The 18,255-nt window shown below is 42.0% G+C and overlaps 2 protein-coding genes across 2 annotated transcripts in view; both read left to right on the top strand.

The window, feature by feature from the left end:
* Positions 1–6,954, top strand: part of skib (v-ski avian sarcoma viral oncogene homolog b) — a 30,314-nt gene extending 23,360 nt beyond the window's left edge. The window contains exons 2-7 of the mRNA XM_068595194.1: positions 2,653–2,766; positions 3,012–3,115; positions 3,227–3,474; positions 4,124–4,398; positions 4,505–4,735; positions 4,877–6,954. Of these exons, the coding sequence (XP_068451295.1) occupies positions 2,653–2,766; positions 3,012–3,115; positions 3,227–3,474; positions 4,124–4,398; positions 4,505–4,735; positions 4,877–5,098 (1,194 nt within the window). The 3' untranslated portion in view covers positions 5,099–6,954. The remainder of the gene's footprint in view (positions 1–2,652; positions 2,767–3,011; positions 3,116–3,226; positions 3,475–4,123; positions 4,399–4,504; positions 4,736–4,876) is intronic.
* A 2,631-nt stretch (positions 6,955–9,585) lies between these two features.
* Positions 9,586–18,253, top strand: plch2b (phospholipase C, eta 2b). The gene is made up of 22 exons (XM_068593731.1): positions 9,586–9,880; positions 10,914–11,060; positions 12,006–12,249; positions 12,390–12,519; positions 13,006–13,176; positions 13,675–13,768; positions 13,872–14,075; positions 14,195–14,315; positions 14,433–14,604; positions 14,709–14,822; positions 15,133–15,227; positions 15,321–15,409; positions 15,532–15,717; positions 15,803–15,910; positions 15,997–16,121; positions 16,214–16,298; positions 16,383–16,529; positions 16,860–16,939; positions 17,028–17,276; positions 17,705–17,888; positions 17,989–18,066; positions 18,162–18,253. The coding sequence occupies exons 1-22, from the start codon at positions 9,586–9,588 to the stop codon at positions 18,251–18,253; spliced, it is 3,210 nt and encodes a 1,069-aa protein (XP_068449832.1).
* Positions 18,254–18,255: the final 2 nt, after the last annotated feature.

Raw genomic sequence — 18,255 nt, 5'->3', positions numbered from 1 at the left:
GCTTCCTCTGTGGTCCCGCTCCCCTGGCCCACCCCCCTCCCACTCAAGACTCAGTTCCCACAGGGGACTCGGCCAAAGCAAACTCCTCAGAGGAAGTCTCCCTCTCTTACCAGAGAGAGAGGAAGAGAGGGTGGTGTGTGTGTGTGTGGGGGGGGGGGATGTCCTATCATCTGGCTCAGTGGAACCTGCTAGCTAGTAGGATGTGCGAGGAGGGTGTTATGACTGCGTGGCCATGCTATGTCTATGATGTGGTGGTGAGTTAAGCCCGTGCGGCTGCTCTCCTGTGAGGTCAGTGTCAGATTTAGCCAGCAGGTCCCTTGTGGTGTCTGGGAGTGTCTGTTTTCTGACTCTATTATGTCTAGCGCTCCGAGCCTTCCTGGAGCTGCAAACCTCAGGGTAGAAATAGTACCAGACAGGCAGACATCCTTTTGTCGGGAAAACAACAGTCATGCCAGTAATTACAGCATCTGATTACACCAGGGCAGCAGTTCTTAGAAAACCACCGACCTTGAGTCAGGCAGGTGAGCGGCCAAGTCACTTGCTGAGCAGGATGCAGTCAGCAGGAGGTCTGAGTAAACAGAATTAACCTACAGTAGCAAAACCAAACAGGACGCTCGCTGTCTGTCTGTCTGTGTGTGTGTGTGTGTGTGTGTGTGTGTGTGTGTGTGTGTGTGTGTGTGTGTGTGTGTGTGTGTGTGTGTGTGTGTGTAATGTGGTTACTGGTTAGACAAGTAAAGACATGTGTGAGTCAGGGAGGTGTGAGGGGAGTGGCCAGACAAACATGTCACGTACCTATGAGTGTTTTAAAATATTGTCATTCATTAGATTAGATTTATTTTATATTGAACATGTAACAAATAATATGAAAACCAAACAAAAATGATCAATACAATTAACAGGTAACATCTACAGAAAAATGTATAAACAAGTCATATAATTACATGTATAAGTTATTATTATCAGTTTAACCATTGATGACCACAGGAGGAATTATAGTTGTTGACATACATATACATTAATACAAGGGTACTAATGAATAATAAAAACAGATTATGCATCATAATCCAAAAACATTTTATAATTTTGTATTTACTCTATGAAATGCCAGAAAATTGTGAAAAAATGCTGATCATGATTTGCTTGTTTTAACCATCAAAAACCTAAAGATATTTAATATGCAGTTAGATAAAGAATACCTTCATTTCTTGTTCCATAAATTACCTTCAAATTATTGTAAAACTCTTGAGGTGCTGTAGACATTTCTGTCAACTGATTTTGTTCTGTGGTATTTGTAGTTCAGGTCGGCTATACAGTCCAGACCTGACTGAGACCTCCATCGTTGAGCACACTGTACCAGGCACACACACTCCCACACACACACACACACACACACACGCACACACAATTGCAAGTCCACACCCGCACCCACCCATCTCCTCACACGTCTCGACACCCACTCATAGCTGCATGAGCACACACACACTCACACTCACGCTTCATGTAGAAAAACTGTGAGACGTGATTCATTACCAGCCGTTTTTCTCGCTTAATGCTAAATGAGGTTTGTCATTAATTTGCATCTCAAGGTGATACAGTGGAGCGGCGATTAAGCTTTCACAACTACACGCAGCGCAGGCAGGAGGGTTTTCCATTGAGGATTTTGAATGTAGACAGAGTAATCATTTGTCTTGAATCGCACACGCAGACGAGGAGATGGGAGTGTTTGCCATTCCTGGAGGCAGAATGTCATAGTAGTGAGTAAGAGAGTAGCAGGCAGGTCTGTGCTGGCCTGTGCTCCTGGCTAGGTAAACATATCCTCTGTCTGACAAGTGCAGACCTGAGGGCTGAGGAGGTTAGCTATCTCAACACATGGTTCTGCAGCTTGCCACACACACATACATATATATATATATATATATATATATATATATATATATATATATATATATACAACAGGGGCTCTGGAGATTCTGTACTTTATAGCACTTAACAAGGCAGATGCTTCCCTCCTCGGGTTTTCTAAATCCCTCAAACATTTCATGCCTCCATAGCCCTCCATGAACTCTCTCTGAACACTTCAACTCAATCGTCTGTCAGATCTGAGTGCAATTACTTTAATACATCTCCCTCTCTGTCTCCCTCTGTTTCTATATTGCAATATTTCTGTGGTTTGAGCAGTCGATCCGCTCCACCTGATGGCGCCTCTTCTGCCTGGCAGGGAGCAATGTAGCCCTGCTGGCTGCCAGCCAGCCCAGCTTGAGTGTCTGCTCAGCTCAAAGCACTGCTCGCACCACACACACACACGCACACACACACACACACACACACACACACACACACACACACACACAAACATGCAGAGAAGCCAAGCTCAGAGACTGAACGCTTACACAGACACATCTTCTATCCCCGTTGTCTCTCTGTGATTTCCTTTCTATGACTCTCTGCTCTTTTACTGTACAGCTGTAAAAAGTCCCGATATGTTCTGACAAATCTGTGCTGCGAAAAAATAATGCCATTTACAGTCATACAGTAGCATTTTTAGAAGTCGTGGGCTCCTGAAATATCCACTGAACTCCATGATGTAATATCCGCACTTTATCTCTGTTAGGATTGCGATGATTAACCGTCTATTCTCTCTCCTCTGCTCAGGCTTCCAGCCCCGTTTCAGCCAAGAGGTCAAAATTGGACAAATTACAATCTCCATCAGCTGACAAAGACAGGAAACCCGACTGGCTACAATCGCTGTCAAAGTCTGCACACAAGGTTTGTCGTGTGTGGATGTTGCTGGCGTGAAACTGGATTTGCCGTTAAGCTCAAAGGTCAAACGGGTGATGTGAAAGCCGTTGTTCTTTTGAATCATCACATTATCGCCTATGCATAAACCTCTAGTCACTCAGCCTTGTTAAATGAAGAGGGGCCTTTGAGTGTGTCGGCAAGGCAGATTTAATGATCTAATGGCATTTTACTGTGAGTTTATCGTAAGTTTACTTTTTTGTTTGTTGCTCCAGGATCTGAAACAAGTCCAACTGAAACAGAGGCCCTCTGCTTTCCGCCCCTGGTCTCCTAAAGCAGCAGAAAAAGAGAAACCAGCCACTCAGAATGAGCCGGAAAGGTGAGTCATCTCATGAGAGCTGTGATAGTTTCAGTTTTATAGAGACAACTTTGGTTAAATCAAGCTTTCAACCAATGGAATTCTTAAAATGGACCTGTATTTCCTCCACAGGTCCTTCTCAAAAAGCCACGAGGCTTTGGCAGATCCCAATCTGACACCAGATCCCCCGGCCCCTGCGGTCCATCCCATGGACAGCCACGCTCCTGGCATGGGGCCTGCAGCCATTTCCAGGCCGCCGCAGGAGCTGCACAATGGAGACACAGAACCTGCAATAAAACCGCCCCCCTCCACTACCGCCAACCAACCCGAAGAAGACATGGACACAGATGGAGAGATTGATGTGGACGACAGTGACGATCGTGAGTACAACCCATCACACAACAATCCAGAGAAACAGAAAACTTGAAACACTACAAGAGTCAGTTGAAATGAGACACAGACTTTTCAGTTAAAACTTGTTTTACACAATAAGCTCTGCCAGATGTGAGCCACAGCAGAGCTGGGTCAGGATGATTCCTGTACAACTGTGCCACCTGGTGTTTATTTGAAGAAATACAAGCAAAATAAAAGTATGCCCAACATACTATTTTATTTATTCTATTGAAATGTTTTGCAACCGAAACTGTTCAGAGGATGTTTCAGTTTTGTTTTTCTGCTTTGCTGATGCATGCAAATGTGAAAAAAATATGATGTATTGGTGTTTTATCGAAGTGAATCTCAGCTTCTACCGCTTGGTACTTCCATAGTTTCTAAAGTGTTCGTGGAATAATTTTGTAGCGGCTCAAACACATTGAAAACACCGCGTGTTGCATTTCTAGGTGAAAACAGTTAGCTAAAAGAATAAATTGTTAATATAGCCTTATGATGCATAATCATTTAGTTCTGTTTTCTTTTGAAGTGCTAAAACTTTTGTCACAACAACAGACAAACTCTTCATGCTAACTCTTCAGAAGCAACCAAACAGTATTCTTCATTGCTGTCTTATTTAAGTTAAAACTCTTTCTACAGGTCCGGTGCCAGCTTCCTCCCTGGCTCCTCCTCCTTCGGCCTGCACCAACGTTTCTCAGACTCTGACCCCTCAGAGTGCCGCTCGACCTCAGGAGGGCCCCGGCTGCCTGCCGGGGACCGTTTGCCCAGAGATGGACACCTTGAGACAGATGCTGTATGGAGGCGCAGACACCAAAGAGGCGCGGGAAAAACTGCTGCAGGAGATTGTCAAGTTGAGAGTGAAGCAGGAGGAGAAGCTAGCAGCCGCTATGCAAGCTAAACGCAGCCTTCAGCAGGTACCACATCCTGTTCCTGTGAAATGCTATGTGATAGAAATGACAGTAGTTTCTAAATATGAGTGTTTAAAACATAAAATGATTCTGATGTTGTTGTTTTTTACAGGAATTGGAGTTTGTGAGGGTGGCAAAGAAAGGCCGTCTTCTTGAGGCCATCGAAACCAAGCGCAACCTGAGAAAAGAGATTGAGCGCCTTCGCGTCGACTGGGAGAGGAAGATGAGGGAAGCGGAGGAGTCCTGTGGGCGGCTGAAGAGAGAACTGGAGAGGGAGAGACAGCTGCGAGTCTGTGACAAAGGCTGTGAGGCTGAACGTCTCCGGGTCAAGTATTCCACTCAGGTAAGATGTCGAAAACATGCCCACTATCACCACAACCACCAGTATATACTGTATTTATTGGAAATATACTTCATGCTGTCCCTCATTTGAGGTTAATTAATACTGACCGCTGTCTGTGTCGGCTTGTGTTGTGTTGTGCAGATCGAAGAGCTGCATGTGCAGCTGCAGCAGGCAGAAGCTGATCGTGAGCAGCTGAGACAAGAACTTCAGCAGGAGAGAGAAGCTCGACAGAGCCTGGAGAGTGTTGTTAAAGACCTTCAAAGCCAGCTGGCCCTGCAGGCCGACAGGAGCCCCCCTGGAGACCCCGAGGACGTAAACACAGACACACACAGACAGAACACACAACACACCAACGGATCCTAAAGTTGCACATTCAGAACTGGAGAAAGAGACTCAATCAAAAGGAGCATGGTTAAGGACTTTGTTGCACCTCCTGCTAGGGAAAAGAAAACTCATCAAAATGCAAAGTCTGTTTGGTAGAGGAAAAATCTGTCATATATAATATGATATGATACAAATCAATATTATGATGACAATATATACATTTTATGAAATGAACTGGAAAGTAGCATGATGTCTGAGCATGTTGTAAAACGTGAAATTGAGAAAGACTTCTTCAGTGATGACCACATCTCTCCAGTGACGTCAGAGACACCTGGCGCTGTCCATGGATTTTATTTTGGTATAAGCTATTCTAAGATGTGCAAATATAGCCACATAACACTACTTGAATATGAAGGGAAGAAACAAGTTGAGTGGTTCATGAAACTCTTGGTGCCACAAAATATTGGTACACTCAAAGGTGTCATTGCAGACCACTGGAAACAAGAGACACCAGTTTACCACTATTTACTTTTATTATCGGCTTGCTTTTTATAACTGTGTAGAGGATGTACTTTTTAAGAAATATTGCTTGCGCAGCACTGTTATTCCACAGGCAAGAAAAAAACATCTATATACAAACATGTACGCATGTATACCAGCTTGTCTACCTTTTGTATTTTATAAACCTCAAGTATTGGCGGTTAGGTGGGCTTCCTTCAGGTCCACCACTGTTTTATGCTTAGACATTTTATGGAAGTGTTACTTTTTAATATTATAATGCAACTTTATTTGTTGTTTGAACATTGTTTTCAAGTAATTTTTTGCAACCAAACCACATGATAAATAGCAAAGATTATTGCCCAAATTAGTGCAGATAAGTCTACAAATGCCCTCCTAAAAGAAAAACTTCAATAGATGTCTGTTTTTGTTGAAATGCGGTACTTCTGATTTTCTATTGAGTATTGTACAATAATTTATATTATATAATAATTTGCTGCCTATCAACAGAAAGCATTACTTTTTAGTCACTGGTTTTAGGGCTCTTAAATCAACAAATGCTGTTTATATGAACAACATTTCTACATATATACAAAATATGGATATATATTTTTTTACTTTAAGAAAAGGAATTGCACTTTTTAAAGAAAAGAACCTTGCATTGTGCATCGTACTCCCTGTTACATTTTTCCAAACACAAGTTAACATTAACTTTTGAATTTAGACACACTTTCCCTCTGTATCCTCTGATGTAAATACAATGATATTGTAAATAAGATATTTGTCGGTATGTTTGCTTGCTCCAGACTTAAATTGATTATGAATATTATTTTTTGCTCTTACTTGAAACCAAAAAGAGACTATATTTGGATTTGTAAAACTGCAATTTTGTTGTTGTATCCCTGAGTATCATTGCAATCACAGGGCATTTAGCAGAATGGATGGATCTGTTGGTTTAAACAAGGAGAATGAGACCATTAAAGGTCATGAACCTGTCAGTCGATTTTCAAGGTTTGACACACCAACAGAATATTATAATTTGTCCCTTGATTTTGTTATTTGAGAAGATCTTTATTATTTGATGAACTATAGAGTATATATTACACCACAGACCAAAAACTGAAAAATGGATTTGAAATCTGCACCTCCAGCTCCCTCATCAGATAGAGTAGAAGCAACACCTTCTATTGGTTTCATCCTTAGGTGCTCTCGTATATTTTAGACAAGAAACACTTTTATGTCTTATCATTACTTATGATACCCTCGCTCAGTATTTGTTGGGTACAGTGTAATAACAATATCCATTTTGTTAGCTGATGCTGTTATAGTTTTGGTTTGGAAGTGGGGTTTCACTTGCCTCTTGGTTAAATGTTTTCTTTTCCTTCGGAAAACTTGTATAATACCCATTAAAATCTAAATCATTCCTATGGCTTGTTTTTTTGTTTTTTTACACAGTGTTTGTGCATGATTGTGTGTGTGGATGTATCCTTTTACTCAACGAAAACGTCTCACCAACTAGATGACCTGCCGTGAAATCTGTTACAGACATGCATGGTTCTCAGATGATTTATCCTAATAACTTAGGTGATCCCCTGACTTTTCAAGGTCCACGTTTAATGTATTATCATTGTTAAACACAAGGTTGCACAAAGAAATGCAGTTTGTTGTCCAATTTTGCTACGTTATTAAAAGTAACACAAAAGAGCAACACTTATTACATGGTGAAGGGTGAACGACGAATTACGAAGTATCACAGCCTAAGGAAAGAAGCTGCTCTGAAGTCTGGGACATCAGCTGACACTTCTGTATCTCGTGCCAGACGGCAGCAGAGTGAACTGATGCTGGGTGGGCATTGTCCTTTCATATCCTTTAGGCTCTTTGCAGGCATCTCTTCTCACCAATACCACTGATGCTTGTTGTTCTTGATGGTTTCAATCACCCGCCTCCTGTTCTGGGCCGTACACACACCATGCCAGGTAGTAGTGTTTCCAGCCAGGATGCTTTCTATTGCTCCTCTGTACAAAATGTAAAAGAACATAACACGGGAGCTTTGTTTTTCTCAAGTTTCCTACTAGAGCCGTTGAAGAACATTCCTCTCCAGGATGGAGATGTGTGATAACCATGTCAAGTTGTTTGTGATGCTGATTCCCAGGAACTTCAAACCATTCACATGCTCCACCTCAACTCATTTGATGTACAACAACACAGATGTGAGAATGCTGTTCTTCAATTTCCGTTCAGCGTTGAACACCATCATCCCCTCCAAACTGAACATAGGTGACCTTGGCATTAACACCCCCCTCTGCTGCTGGATACTGGATACTGGATTTCCTAACCAACAGACCCCAGTATGTGGGTTAGGCAATCACACCTCCTCTAACCTCACCCTGAACACTGGCGGTCCACAGGGCTGTGCCCTTAGTTCATGCCTTTACATGGTTCCAAAGCGATTATCAAGTTTGCAGACAAGATTACGGTGGTGAGCTCCATCAACAACAACGATGAGTTGGCATACAAGGAGGAGGTCCGGCACCTTGCGACGTGGTGCGCCAACAACAACCTGGCCCTCAACACCAAAAATAACAAAGAGCTTATTGTGGACTTCAGAAAGACCAAAAGCTGCACACACACGCCCACCCATATCAACGCAACGGGAGTTGAGTATGTCTCCAGCTTTAGGTTTCTGGGTGTCCACATCTCAGAATACCGCTCTTGGATCTTCAATACCTCAACCCTGGTCAAGAAGGCACAGCAGTGCCTCTTCTTCCTGAGGAGACTAAAGAAAATCAACAATTAGCTGCTTGGTTTTACTGATGTTGAGCGGCAGGTTTTTCACACTCTTCAAGATTGTTGATGTCTTCTCTGCAGGAAGTCTCATATTTTCAAACAGCGCCATTATATGATGTTGAGAGCTTTGTATCTCAGCCGTTTTTCACAGCTGACATTTTGACTTGTCATAAGGGAAAAATAGAGGTGTTATTAATAACTTTATAACAGTAGCTCAGTAACTCATTATAACAGTAGCTCATAAACTGAGCTAGCTAAATGGATTCAATTGTCATTAACTTTATTATTTACATCTATGCATTTCCTACTGTAATGTGAAAAAGATCTATCTTACATACAGGTTAGGTGTGACATCATCAGCCAAATTGATTCAACTTCCTTTTCCTGATGATGGCTCTATCACCACCGAGATATGAACTGTTTATAAAAGTGTACGTTGTGCAGCAAATCTTACAAAAGAGTGAAAAAGTCTTCTCTGTGAGGGCAAAAATGTATGAAATCCCCTTCATGAGCATACCGAGCCTTTAAAAAAAAATCAAAAAGCTTGAAACCACAGATAAGTACTTTACTTCTAATCATAAGTAGATGTACTACTATATGACATATATGAAATACATGTATGTCACACAGTTGCCTCCAGGGGGAAGTCATTGCACAAAATTGATTGGTGAATGCGTCAGGCTTGTTGAACCACACACACCGGTGTGATAATGTTAAATAATGACAATAAAAGTGGTCTAATAAGTCATCTGAAACCTCTATATTCTTTAATGACACTTCCATGAGTATTTTAAATGAATATTAGCTCTCTTTTGGTCCCACTCTCTTTCTTCAGAGGCTTACAGGTTGCGTGAAAATCCCTCCATTAAAGCAAGGCTGAAGCCTCACTCCAGGATTACAGCTTGAGGAAGATTTAGTGACTGACACATGTTGCACACTCTTTCTCTGCGAGCCTTCTCTGATGGCACAACAATAAATACAGAACTGCCTACTGCTGCTACACTGGAACCCTGGACACAGGATGATGAGGAATGACTCTTCGGGATGGGAATATTGTTCCCTATTCCAACCTGGGAAGACTTTAAGTGGAAGAAAAGGATATGCTGGATGAGAGAGGCAGTGCTATAAACAAACTTTGCTCAAGAGCCAAGTCGAGTGAGGGGAAGGTGGGTAATGCGGTGTGAATGGGACAGGAGAGTTGGACCCAAATGAACAGCTCAGGGATGAACAGCACCCCAACGATGGCACCTCTGTCCCCAGGGCTGAGTGGCACCCCACCTCGCTCCTCTCTGTCCCCCAAGAGGACCACCTTTCAGTCTTTAGGATCTCTGTCATCAGGAATGTTCTCCCCCTCGCTTGCCAAGGGTTCCACTCATCAGGCAAAACAGGCCTCCAGTCCCTTGAATTCATCCACCCCATCCATCATGAGCTCTCCAAAACTCTGGCAGAAAGCATCCATCTCAAGACTTGCTGAGGAGTTTTTCTGGATCGGTGGTAGTGTGGTAGCGCAGCCAAAATGGAGACTGGGTCAGATAGGTAAGATTCACTCAGGACTCATTGAATAAGGTCATCTTCAAACACTACAATTACTGCAGAATGTCAACAAGTTGTTAAGCAGAAGTATCTAAAAACTGAAGAGGGAAGCTTAATAATTTTTTTTTTCCAAACATACATTAATATAATATTTTAATCAACAACATGTGAATTTTAAACTTTAACCATGAAATCTTCATGCAACAGGCCTGTGAAATGTGTAAATGTTCCAACATAACAGAGAAGGGTTGCGGGGATGTCTGTGAGTAGATAATGGGCATATGGACAGTAGACAATCCTTTAGGATTAGCCTGAATGATGGGCCAGGATGTGTCACATGCATCTGAGCTTTAGATTACAAACAAAGGTTACCTGGTCTCAGCACACAAAACAAACACCCCTCTTCGCCGTGACCTAAATGTTACAAGATAATTGTTGGATCCGACACGCTACAAGCTGACAAGCACTGTACACAGATGGTATTTTTTTAAATTTTACAAAATATCAGCAAAGAAAAATCTGGAAAAATAATTTGAATCACTGCAAGGCAGCTGATAATTGATTGATTTGCTGTATGGCAAAGATCATTTCAGGGTTGTTGTGTCTTTTCTTTCTCTACCCTCTTATCATTAAGACAAAGACGGCTACTTAAATCCCCGCGTGACGCAGCCTATAATCTCATAAATAAGTGCTTGATGGTAAACCTCTTCTTCTCTCGACTGCTTGAGGTCTCCCTTTGACTCTCAACACATCAACACAAATACACATTGTTTTACATATAACAAGTTGTCTCCGAAAAATTCTTACAATAACAATAATAAGGCACTTTTGATGAATCAACTGCAAAGTGGATCTCTGGCACCAGCATGCCACATTTCACTTTCATCAAAGTATTATAGACTGTATATAAACTGAAGATTCAGCAGATTGAAATTGTTTTCGCACGAACCAGCTTTGATGTTGGCAGTAAATAACTGACAATATGATTGCCTCTGTGGATTTTCTATTAAGCTTGGCTTCTTGTGCTCCTTTGTAGTGGAGAGGTGTATGTGCACCATGCAGACCGGGACTCAGATGACCAAAATGAAGGGAAACAAGAAAGGACTGGTCCGATTCTTTTACCTGGACGAGCACAAGTCCTGCATACGGTGGCGGCCCTCCAGGAAGCATGACAAGGCCAAAAGTGAGCCATCACATAACCATGTCCACCATTTATTTTTGTAGCGCGGAATATCTCCAACTGGCTGTTCTAGCGGATTTGTTTTTATTGGAGCTCTCAAGACGAAGCTATCTAATGGTGATTAAAATGCAAAAGAGTAACTGCAGTAAAATCATTTAATACGGAAATGTAACTTCTTATTCATCTCTCAACTACCGTTTAAATTGAGGCTTAAACATAAAGCTATTGGTGTATCTTGCTCTCAGTCCACATATCCATAGCTCTGATACTTCTGATCAAAATGATCGCAACTAGTTGTAACATTTTGGTTGAGCAGAGAGCACTTTAAGTAGAGTGCTGAAAGAATGAGTACTTAAACCTGGAAATGAGTTAATAAAAACCTCTTTGAAGTTAATAACAAGTGGCTAAATGGGACTGCAAAACATCGACACATCGACACATCTTCACCGCCTTGTTATGTATACTGCGATCGTGGTGTGGTTTGTTTTTTGCCCAAAGTTGGCTTTTTACTTATGCCAAAATGCATTCATGCTTCAAAAATCATAAAAGTGTTGTTCATTTGTGAGTATCCTAAACTTGCAACAGAGCTCATTTTTTGCAATAATCAGAATCCAATTGAAAACTCACATCGGCTTGTTGTTTCCTCCTCGGTTTGCTACATAAATGTCATCCCTGCAGTGGCTGGTTATACTTAATGGGGGAACAGGCTGTAAAAAGTTCATCAAAAAGCCGCTTGTGTTATCTCAATTATGATGTTATTTATAAATTAAACACATTATAGGATTTACCCACTGTCCCCTATGGAGTTAGAAAGGTCGGTGAATTTTGGCCTCTGTTTTTTAGTGGTTATTATGGTGTTGTGAACCCAAAGTTTCTCTTATTTCCATCCAGAAGCTGAAAGAAGTTACTGATTCGATGAAGCTCACTTTTCTTCATCATCTGTTTCAGTAACTATTGATTCCATCCATGAAGTCTGCGAGGGGAAAAAGTCAGAGATCTTCAGGCGGTATGCAGACAACCGCTTCGACCCAAACTACTGCTTTAGTATTTATTACGGGGAGCGAGTTAAGTCCCTGGACCTGGTCTCCACTAACTCAGAGGAGGCCCGCACCTGGATCACTGGGCTGAAATACCTCATGGCTGGCATCAGTGATGAGGACAGTTTGGCCCGGAGGCAACGCACCCGTGATCAATATCCTTTATTCAGCCTCTCGACATGAGGGACTAATTATCACACGTACATCCTATTCGTATAAAGAGGAGTTCACAACACATTCACATGAACTGATTTGATCATGATTCTTGTGGTTTCTTCCTTAACTGAAGCCTCACGTGGTTACAGCAGACTTTCTCCGAGGCCGACAAGAATGGAGATGGCACCTTGAGCATCGGAGAGGTTCACCAGCTGCTCCACAAACTCAATGTGAATTTACCCAAGCAGAAAGTCAGGGAGATGTTTCAAGTAAGAATTCTCACCCAAAAGGTTGACGATGCAAGCTGTTATAGATTTAAGATTTAAGAAATGCTGGGAAAAGTTTAAAAAAAAAAAAAAAAAGAAGTGTCAGAGGTCTATTCTTTGTGTGATCCTCATATCCTGTCAGTTAGAGGCGTAGTGAGAAAAAAAGATGGAGATTGAATCAGCACACAAAAATGTATTTAGAGTATTTTGGCTGAACAGTGCAGGAGAGTCCCACAGGAAGATCATCTGACCACATCTGAACAGATGGCTTTAGTTGCACTGCAGTATTGCTTTAGTTCATCAGCTCACTGTCCTCCCCTCCTGATGATGATCGTCTCTGTGAACCCGTTGCATCATGTTTGATGGTGATAGAGATATATCGTTCAGATTGGTTTTATGGTGGTGCATATTTTCTCTTGCAGGATGGTTATCTCTAACATTGAGAGAGTTATTTCTTACTCATAAAATACTTTTTGTCGTTATCTGTAGGAAGCAGACACAGATGACAATCAGGGCTCTCTGGCCTTTGAAGAATTCTGTTTGTTCTATAAGATGATTTCCACACGCAGAGACCTCTACCTGATAATGATCTCCTACAGCAATCAGAAAGAAGTTATGGATCTTCACGACCTCGCCCGCTTTTTGGAAAACGAACAGAAGGTACAAACAAAATGTGAATTAATGCCATTTTTTTCTTCTTATTTGTTTCAAAGATTTTCATTAAATGCATCCATTTTTTTTCTATCAAATACAGTGATTTTTTTCAGCAATAGCCATGCAATATGTTTATGTTCAGTACCTCCCTATATTGGTGGCGGAGTCGGCACAGGGGAATCACAAGAAAACAATGAATACATGTAATGCAGTATTACTGTGTATATTTTCATCGTATTGATATCAGCCCTACTAGACATTTAGAAAAGAAAAAAATAAACAAAGTTTAAATAATACTGATAAAACAGTAGAAAGTTACAGCAGTGTAAGAAAAAAAATTATAGACCCAAATGTAATTAAATGAAAAGCATATATGGTAAACAGATGTAAAAAGTGCTAAACAGAAATAAAACATCTCCTTCACAATAAAAACATTCAACAGATGTGTTGAATGTCAAATCAGTTAAACCAAAAATGACATTCATGATATTGTTTTACTTCCAGATGCGAGGATTGGCTAAAGAGTATTTAGTCGATATAGTGGCCAAGTTTGAACCATGTCCTGAGAACCTGCAGCGCACGGTACTCGGTATTGATGGTATGGGGAACTTGCTAACAACAACGTAGTTAACAATGCTCCAATAACAACTCACATGTCACTTGGACCAGACATAAACATACGAAAAACCTTCTTTCTTCAGGTTTTACCAACTTCATGAGGAGCCCTGCAGGTGATATCTTCAACCCCGAGCACAATCAAGTGAACCAGGACATGACGCAGCCTCTAAGTAACTACTTCATTGCCACCTCACACAACACCTACCTGACAGGAGACCAGCTGCTCTCTCAGTCTCGAGTGGAAATGTACGCCTATGTTCTCCAGGCAGGCTGTCGCTGTGTGGAGGGTAAGGGTCTGAAAAGGCAGAAGTTTCTCTCTGTTCATTGTGAATTTATTCCATTTTATGCCATTACTAACATTGTGACTCACTCATCACTCTTTTGTTCTTTCTTCCTCTTCTCTCAGTGGACTGCTGGGATGGGCCTGACGGGGAGCCTATTATTCATCACGGCTACACCTTGACATCAAAAATTCTCTTTAAAGATGTCATTGAAACAATTAACAAATATGCCTTCACAAAATCACCGTAAGTGCTTCTGGGTCTTGATGCTGATGCATTTCGTCAAGACTTCACAGTAAAAAAAAAAAGCATCATATCTGTAACCTAGGTGTTATCATTTTAACCCTCCTCCCCCTCCCACAGGTACCCAGTGATCTTGTCCATAGAGAACCACTGCACTGTGCCTCAGCAAAAAAAGATGGCTGAGTATCTGAGAGAGGTGCTGCAGGACAAACTGGATCTTTCAAGTGTCAATGTGCATGAATGCAAGAAGCTGCCTTCCCCTGAGATCCTGAAAGGGAAAGTCTTAGTCAAGGTAAAGTTGTTTTTTTATCAACATGCGCTGCCAAATGCTGCTCAAGGATACTCCAACAAAGCACAAAAACACACACGATCTCACATGGAGTTTTGGTTTTCAAGGGGAAAAAACTGCCAGCGAACCTTGATCCTGATGCAGAGGAGGGTGATGTATCTGATGAAGACACTGGTGACGAGGAAGAGGAGGACGGCGAAGATGATAATGACAGCTCGCCAGTAAATGAAAGATAGATAGATAGATAGATAGATAGATAGATAGATAGATAGATAGATAGATAGATAGATAGATAGATAGATAGATAGATAGATAGATAGATAGATAGATGGATGGATGGATACTTATGCTTTATGTTTGACTGTTTTAGGAGGAGGGTATAATTACCTCTGCTAATCAAAACAAAAAGAAGAGGCGATTCTGCAGTGCAATCATGAGGAGCTTCAAACGCAAGGTAAGCACTTTTGCTTATTTTATGAAGCTATTTGGATAAAGTTACAGAGAAATTACAAATAATGCTTTTGTTTTCAGAGGAAAAAGAGAATCCGAGTGAAAAGTAAGACAATGTCTGATGGCGAGTCAGACCACAGCAGCAGGGAGAGGACACAAATTGTTTATCATCCCAAGTAAGATAGTAATTGAATTAAGTTGTTTTATCCATTTCATAATCTTCGTATCAACATTACACTTGAACGTTTGTTTATTACCTCTTCCTTCAGGAAGAGGAAAACAATGAGGTTGTCCCGAGCTCTGTCTGACCTGGTGAAGTACACAAAATCTGTCCGTGTGCATGACATAGAAACACAAGGTAAAGGATCTTCAAAGTGAAGATCAGACCAGGATTTACTTTTTACCACAGACAATCTTAAAGACCATCAGCTATTTTAGTAATATATATGTGATGAAGTGTTTTTTGTTTCTGTCTGGTAGCATTCACAAACAGTTGGCAGGTATCATCCCTCAACGAGACTGTAATGAACCAGATCTTACAGCTGAAGCCGGGGGAATTGGTCCGCTTCAACCAACGGCAGCTTATAAGAGTCTACCCGTCCAACTACAGAGTCGACTCGAGCAACTTCAACCCACAACCATACTGGAACACAGGATGCCATATGGGTAAGACTGTCACAGAGATCGCAAGACTGCTCACATTAAAATGACAATGACAGCATTTGATGTACGTATATATGTTTCATTTCAGTTGCAATGAATTATCAAACAGAGGGCCGTATGCTTGAACTGAACCAAGCCAAGTTCACGAGCAATGGAAACTGTGGCTATATTCTGAGGCCTAAGTGTATGTGTAAAGGTGTGTACATATGCAGGTTGTGCAGCACCTGTTACAGCACCTGTCTGTGCAGAATTAGACATTGTTCTGTTTTTTTTTTTCCTCAGCTGCCTTTAACCCCATGTTGGAGGATCCTCTACCAGGACACAGAAAGACTCAGCTGGTGCTGAAGATCATTAGCGGACAGCAGCTTCCCAAACCCAAAGACTCTATGTTTGGGGACAGAGGAGAGGTGAACATGCTGCAGACATGATCTATTGTTGAGACATCTGATAACAAACAATATTTTGAATCACCTAAATACTCATGTTTTTCTTCATACAGATTATCGATCCTTTCGTTGAGGTTGAGATAATTGGCCTAAATTTAGATTGTTCCAAGCAGCAGACCAGGGTGGTGGATGATAATGGTACTTCTCTTCTCGTGACCTCATAACAGACAGTTGATGTACTCGCTTTTCTATTTGTATAACATCCTTTTAATGGTCATTCAGGTTTCAACCCGATGTGGGAGGAGACCCTCGTTTTCAACATTCAAATGCCAAAGATTGCCCTGGTGCGTTTCCAAGTGTGGGATCATGATCCCATTGGACGAGATTTCATTGGACAGAGGACTGTTGCGTTCAGAAGTATGATGCCAGGTAGATACATGATGAGATATCTGTATGCACACGCCAGGGTTGGCCAGAAAAAGTCATTTGGAAAATGCTCATTGCAAGTGGTTAAATAGGGAGATTGATACCACTCTTCTGTGTGAGAAGTGTGAGATAGTTAGCTTAGCTTCGCACAAAGAGAGACATCTTTCCCTTCTCTTCTCAAAAGTAACAAAATCTGCTTAGCAACAATTTTAAAACTCAACACAAACCACTAACTTAAGTGTTATAGTAACTTCCTGAACTCTTGCCATGTTAATTATCCATATTTTCCAAAACTCCAACTGTTCATTTAACTTTTAAATGCAAAATGTGTAGGTTATCGACATGTGTACCTGGAAGGCATGGCGGAGTCATCCATCTTTGTCCATGTCGCTATCAATGATATAACCGGAAAGGTAGGTTTCTTTAAAAATAACTCACAAATCTTATTTCATCTTCCTCAACAACTCTATCTTAAAACCCTTGTTGTCCTTTGTGAAACAGATCAAACCCAAAAATGCAGTGCAAGCAGCCAGAAAACATATCCAAAAAGCAGCTCAGAAGCACATGAAGGGTCCTCAAAAGCAGTCTTCCTTAGACTTTTCGGTCCAGTCCTCAGAAGACGGACGTGCTTTGTTCTTCCGCAAGGATTTGGATACCATCTCTCAAGACAGCAAGAATGGAGAAATATTTCCTCTGTTACAAGGGCCAGCAGCCAAGGCTGCTATTCACAAAGAGGCCATGAGTGAGCCAGTGAGGCGAGCTCACAGAGTTAGAATTCATGAACCACCAGAGACAAGGAGAGGGATCTTCAGCCGGATGTCCTCCACTGACTCCCACCACATTGGGGCTGCTCCCTGTGCGAAGGCGGACAGCTTTGACCTTGAGAACTCACCCTTGCTTTCTCGTTCTGATGGTCTTGACAGCCAGAATCAAATACAAGAAGAGTTGGAGAATGAACCCGAAGAATCAAACTGTGATGATCAGAAGACAGTTCAGATAGTTGAACCAGTGCAGCCTGAACAATCTGAGGAATTAGCAGCACAAAACAAGATAACTTCCATTGAACCTGAACAACCAACAGAAACTCAACGTCAGGCTGATTCACTCCCTTGGGCACCGCTTATGCTCCGGTCTGAAGCCAAATTCTCTTCAATTATCCCTCCATCGTCCCCTGCTAGGACGAGGCGGACCTTAGAGGCTTCGGCCAGACCCCGACCATCCGCCCAACTACGAACAAAGGCCCGCTCACGCAGTTGCCCGCGGAAATCAACTGCTTCTCCTCAGACACCAACGATGACCCGCCAACCTGCTATCAACTGGCAGACGCAGAAAACACAAAACTACAACAGCTACAGCAGCCAGGTGAGGCCCCTCCCCAACGGCCTCTACCTGTCGGATAGCACGTCCAGCAGCAGTGGCGGCAGCACCGACAGCCTGGAGTTTGTGCCCTCCTGTGTGCCAGCTGGGGCGGAGCAACGTGATGGGACCCTGCAGAGGGAGATGAAGGCGCTTTTCGACCAGAGGATGCGAGAAATCCACTGTAAATCACCGCTTTTTTCAAATGCAGAGTCATAGGTGATGTGTCATTCATGTATGCAAAAGTGACCGGTTAAGATTTGACTGATATCTCCAAAGACATCTTGGCCCTTCAGAAGACAAAGAAAAAGAGCGACAATGTAACCACAAAAAGGAAGTTTCAGAGGAGGAAGTTCAGATTGTTGGACTAGAT

Source organism: Clinocottus analis, unplaced genomic scaffold (assembly GCF_023055335.1).
Source record: "Clinocottus analis isolate CAN_PGR_092001 unplaced genomic scaffold, fCliAna1.0.p SCAF_3, whole genome shotgun sequence".
Lineage (NCBI taxonomy): Eukaryota > Metazoa > Chordata > Actinopteri > Perciformes > Cottidae > Clinocottus > Clinocottus analis.
This window is presented reverse-complemented; position numbering and strand designations above follow the sequence as displayed.

Bases quoted from the DNA above. Each gene is read 5' to 3' on its own strand.
- plch2b (XM_068593731.1), top strand. From the start codon at position 9,586: ATGGCACCTCTGTCCCCAGGGCTGAGTGGCACCCCACCTCGCTCCTCT. The intron at 13,177-13,674 runs GTACAAACAAAA...TTTTACTTCCAG, and splicing joins TTTTGGAAAACGAACAGAAG to ATGCGAGGATTGGCTAAAGA. The intron at 15,410-15,531 runs GTAAAGGATCTT...TCTGTCTGGTAG, and splicing joins GCATGACATAGAAACACAAG to CATTCACAAACAGTTGGCAG.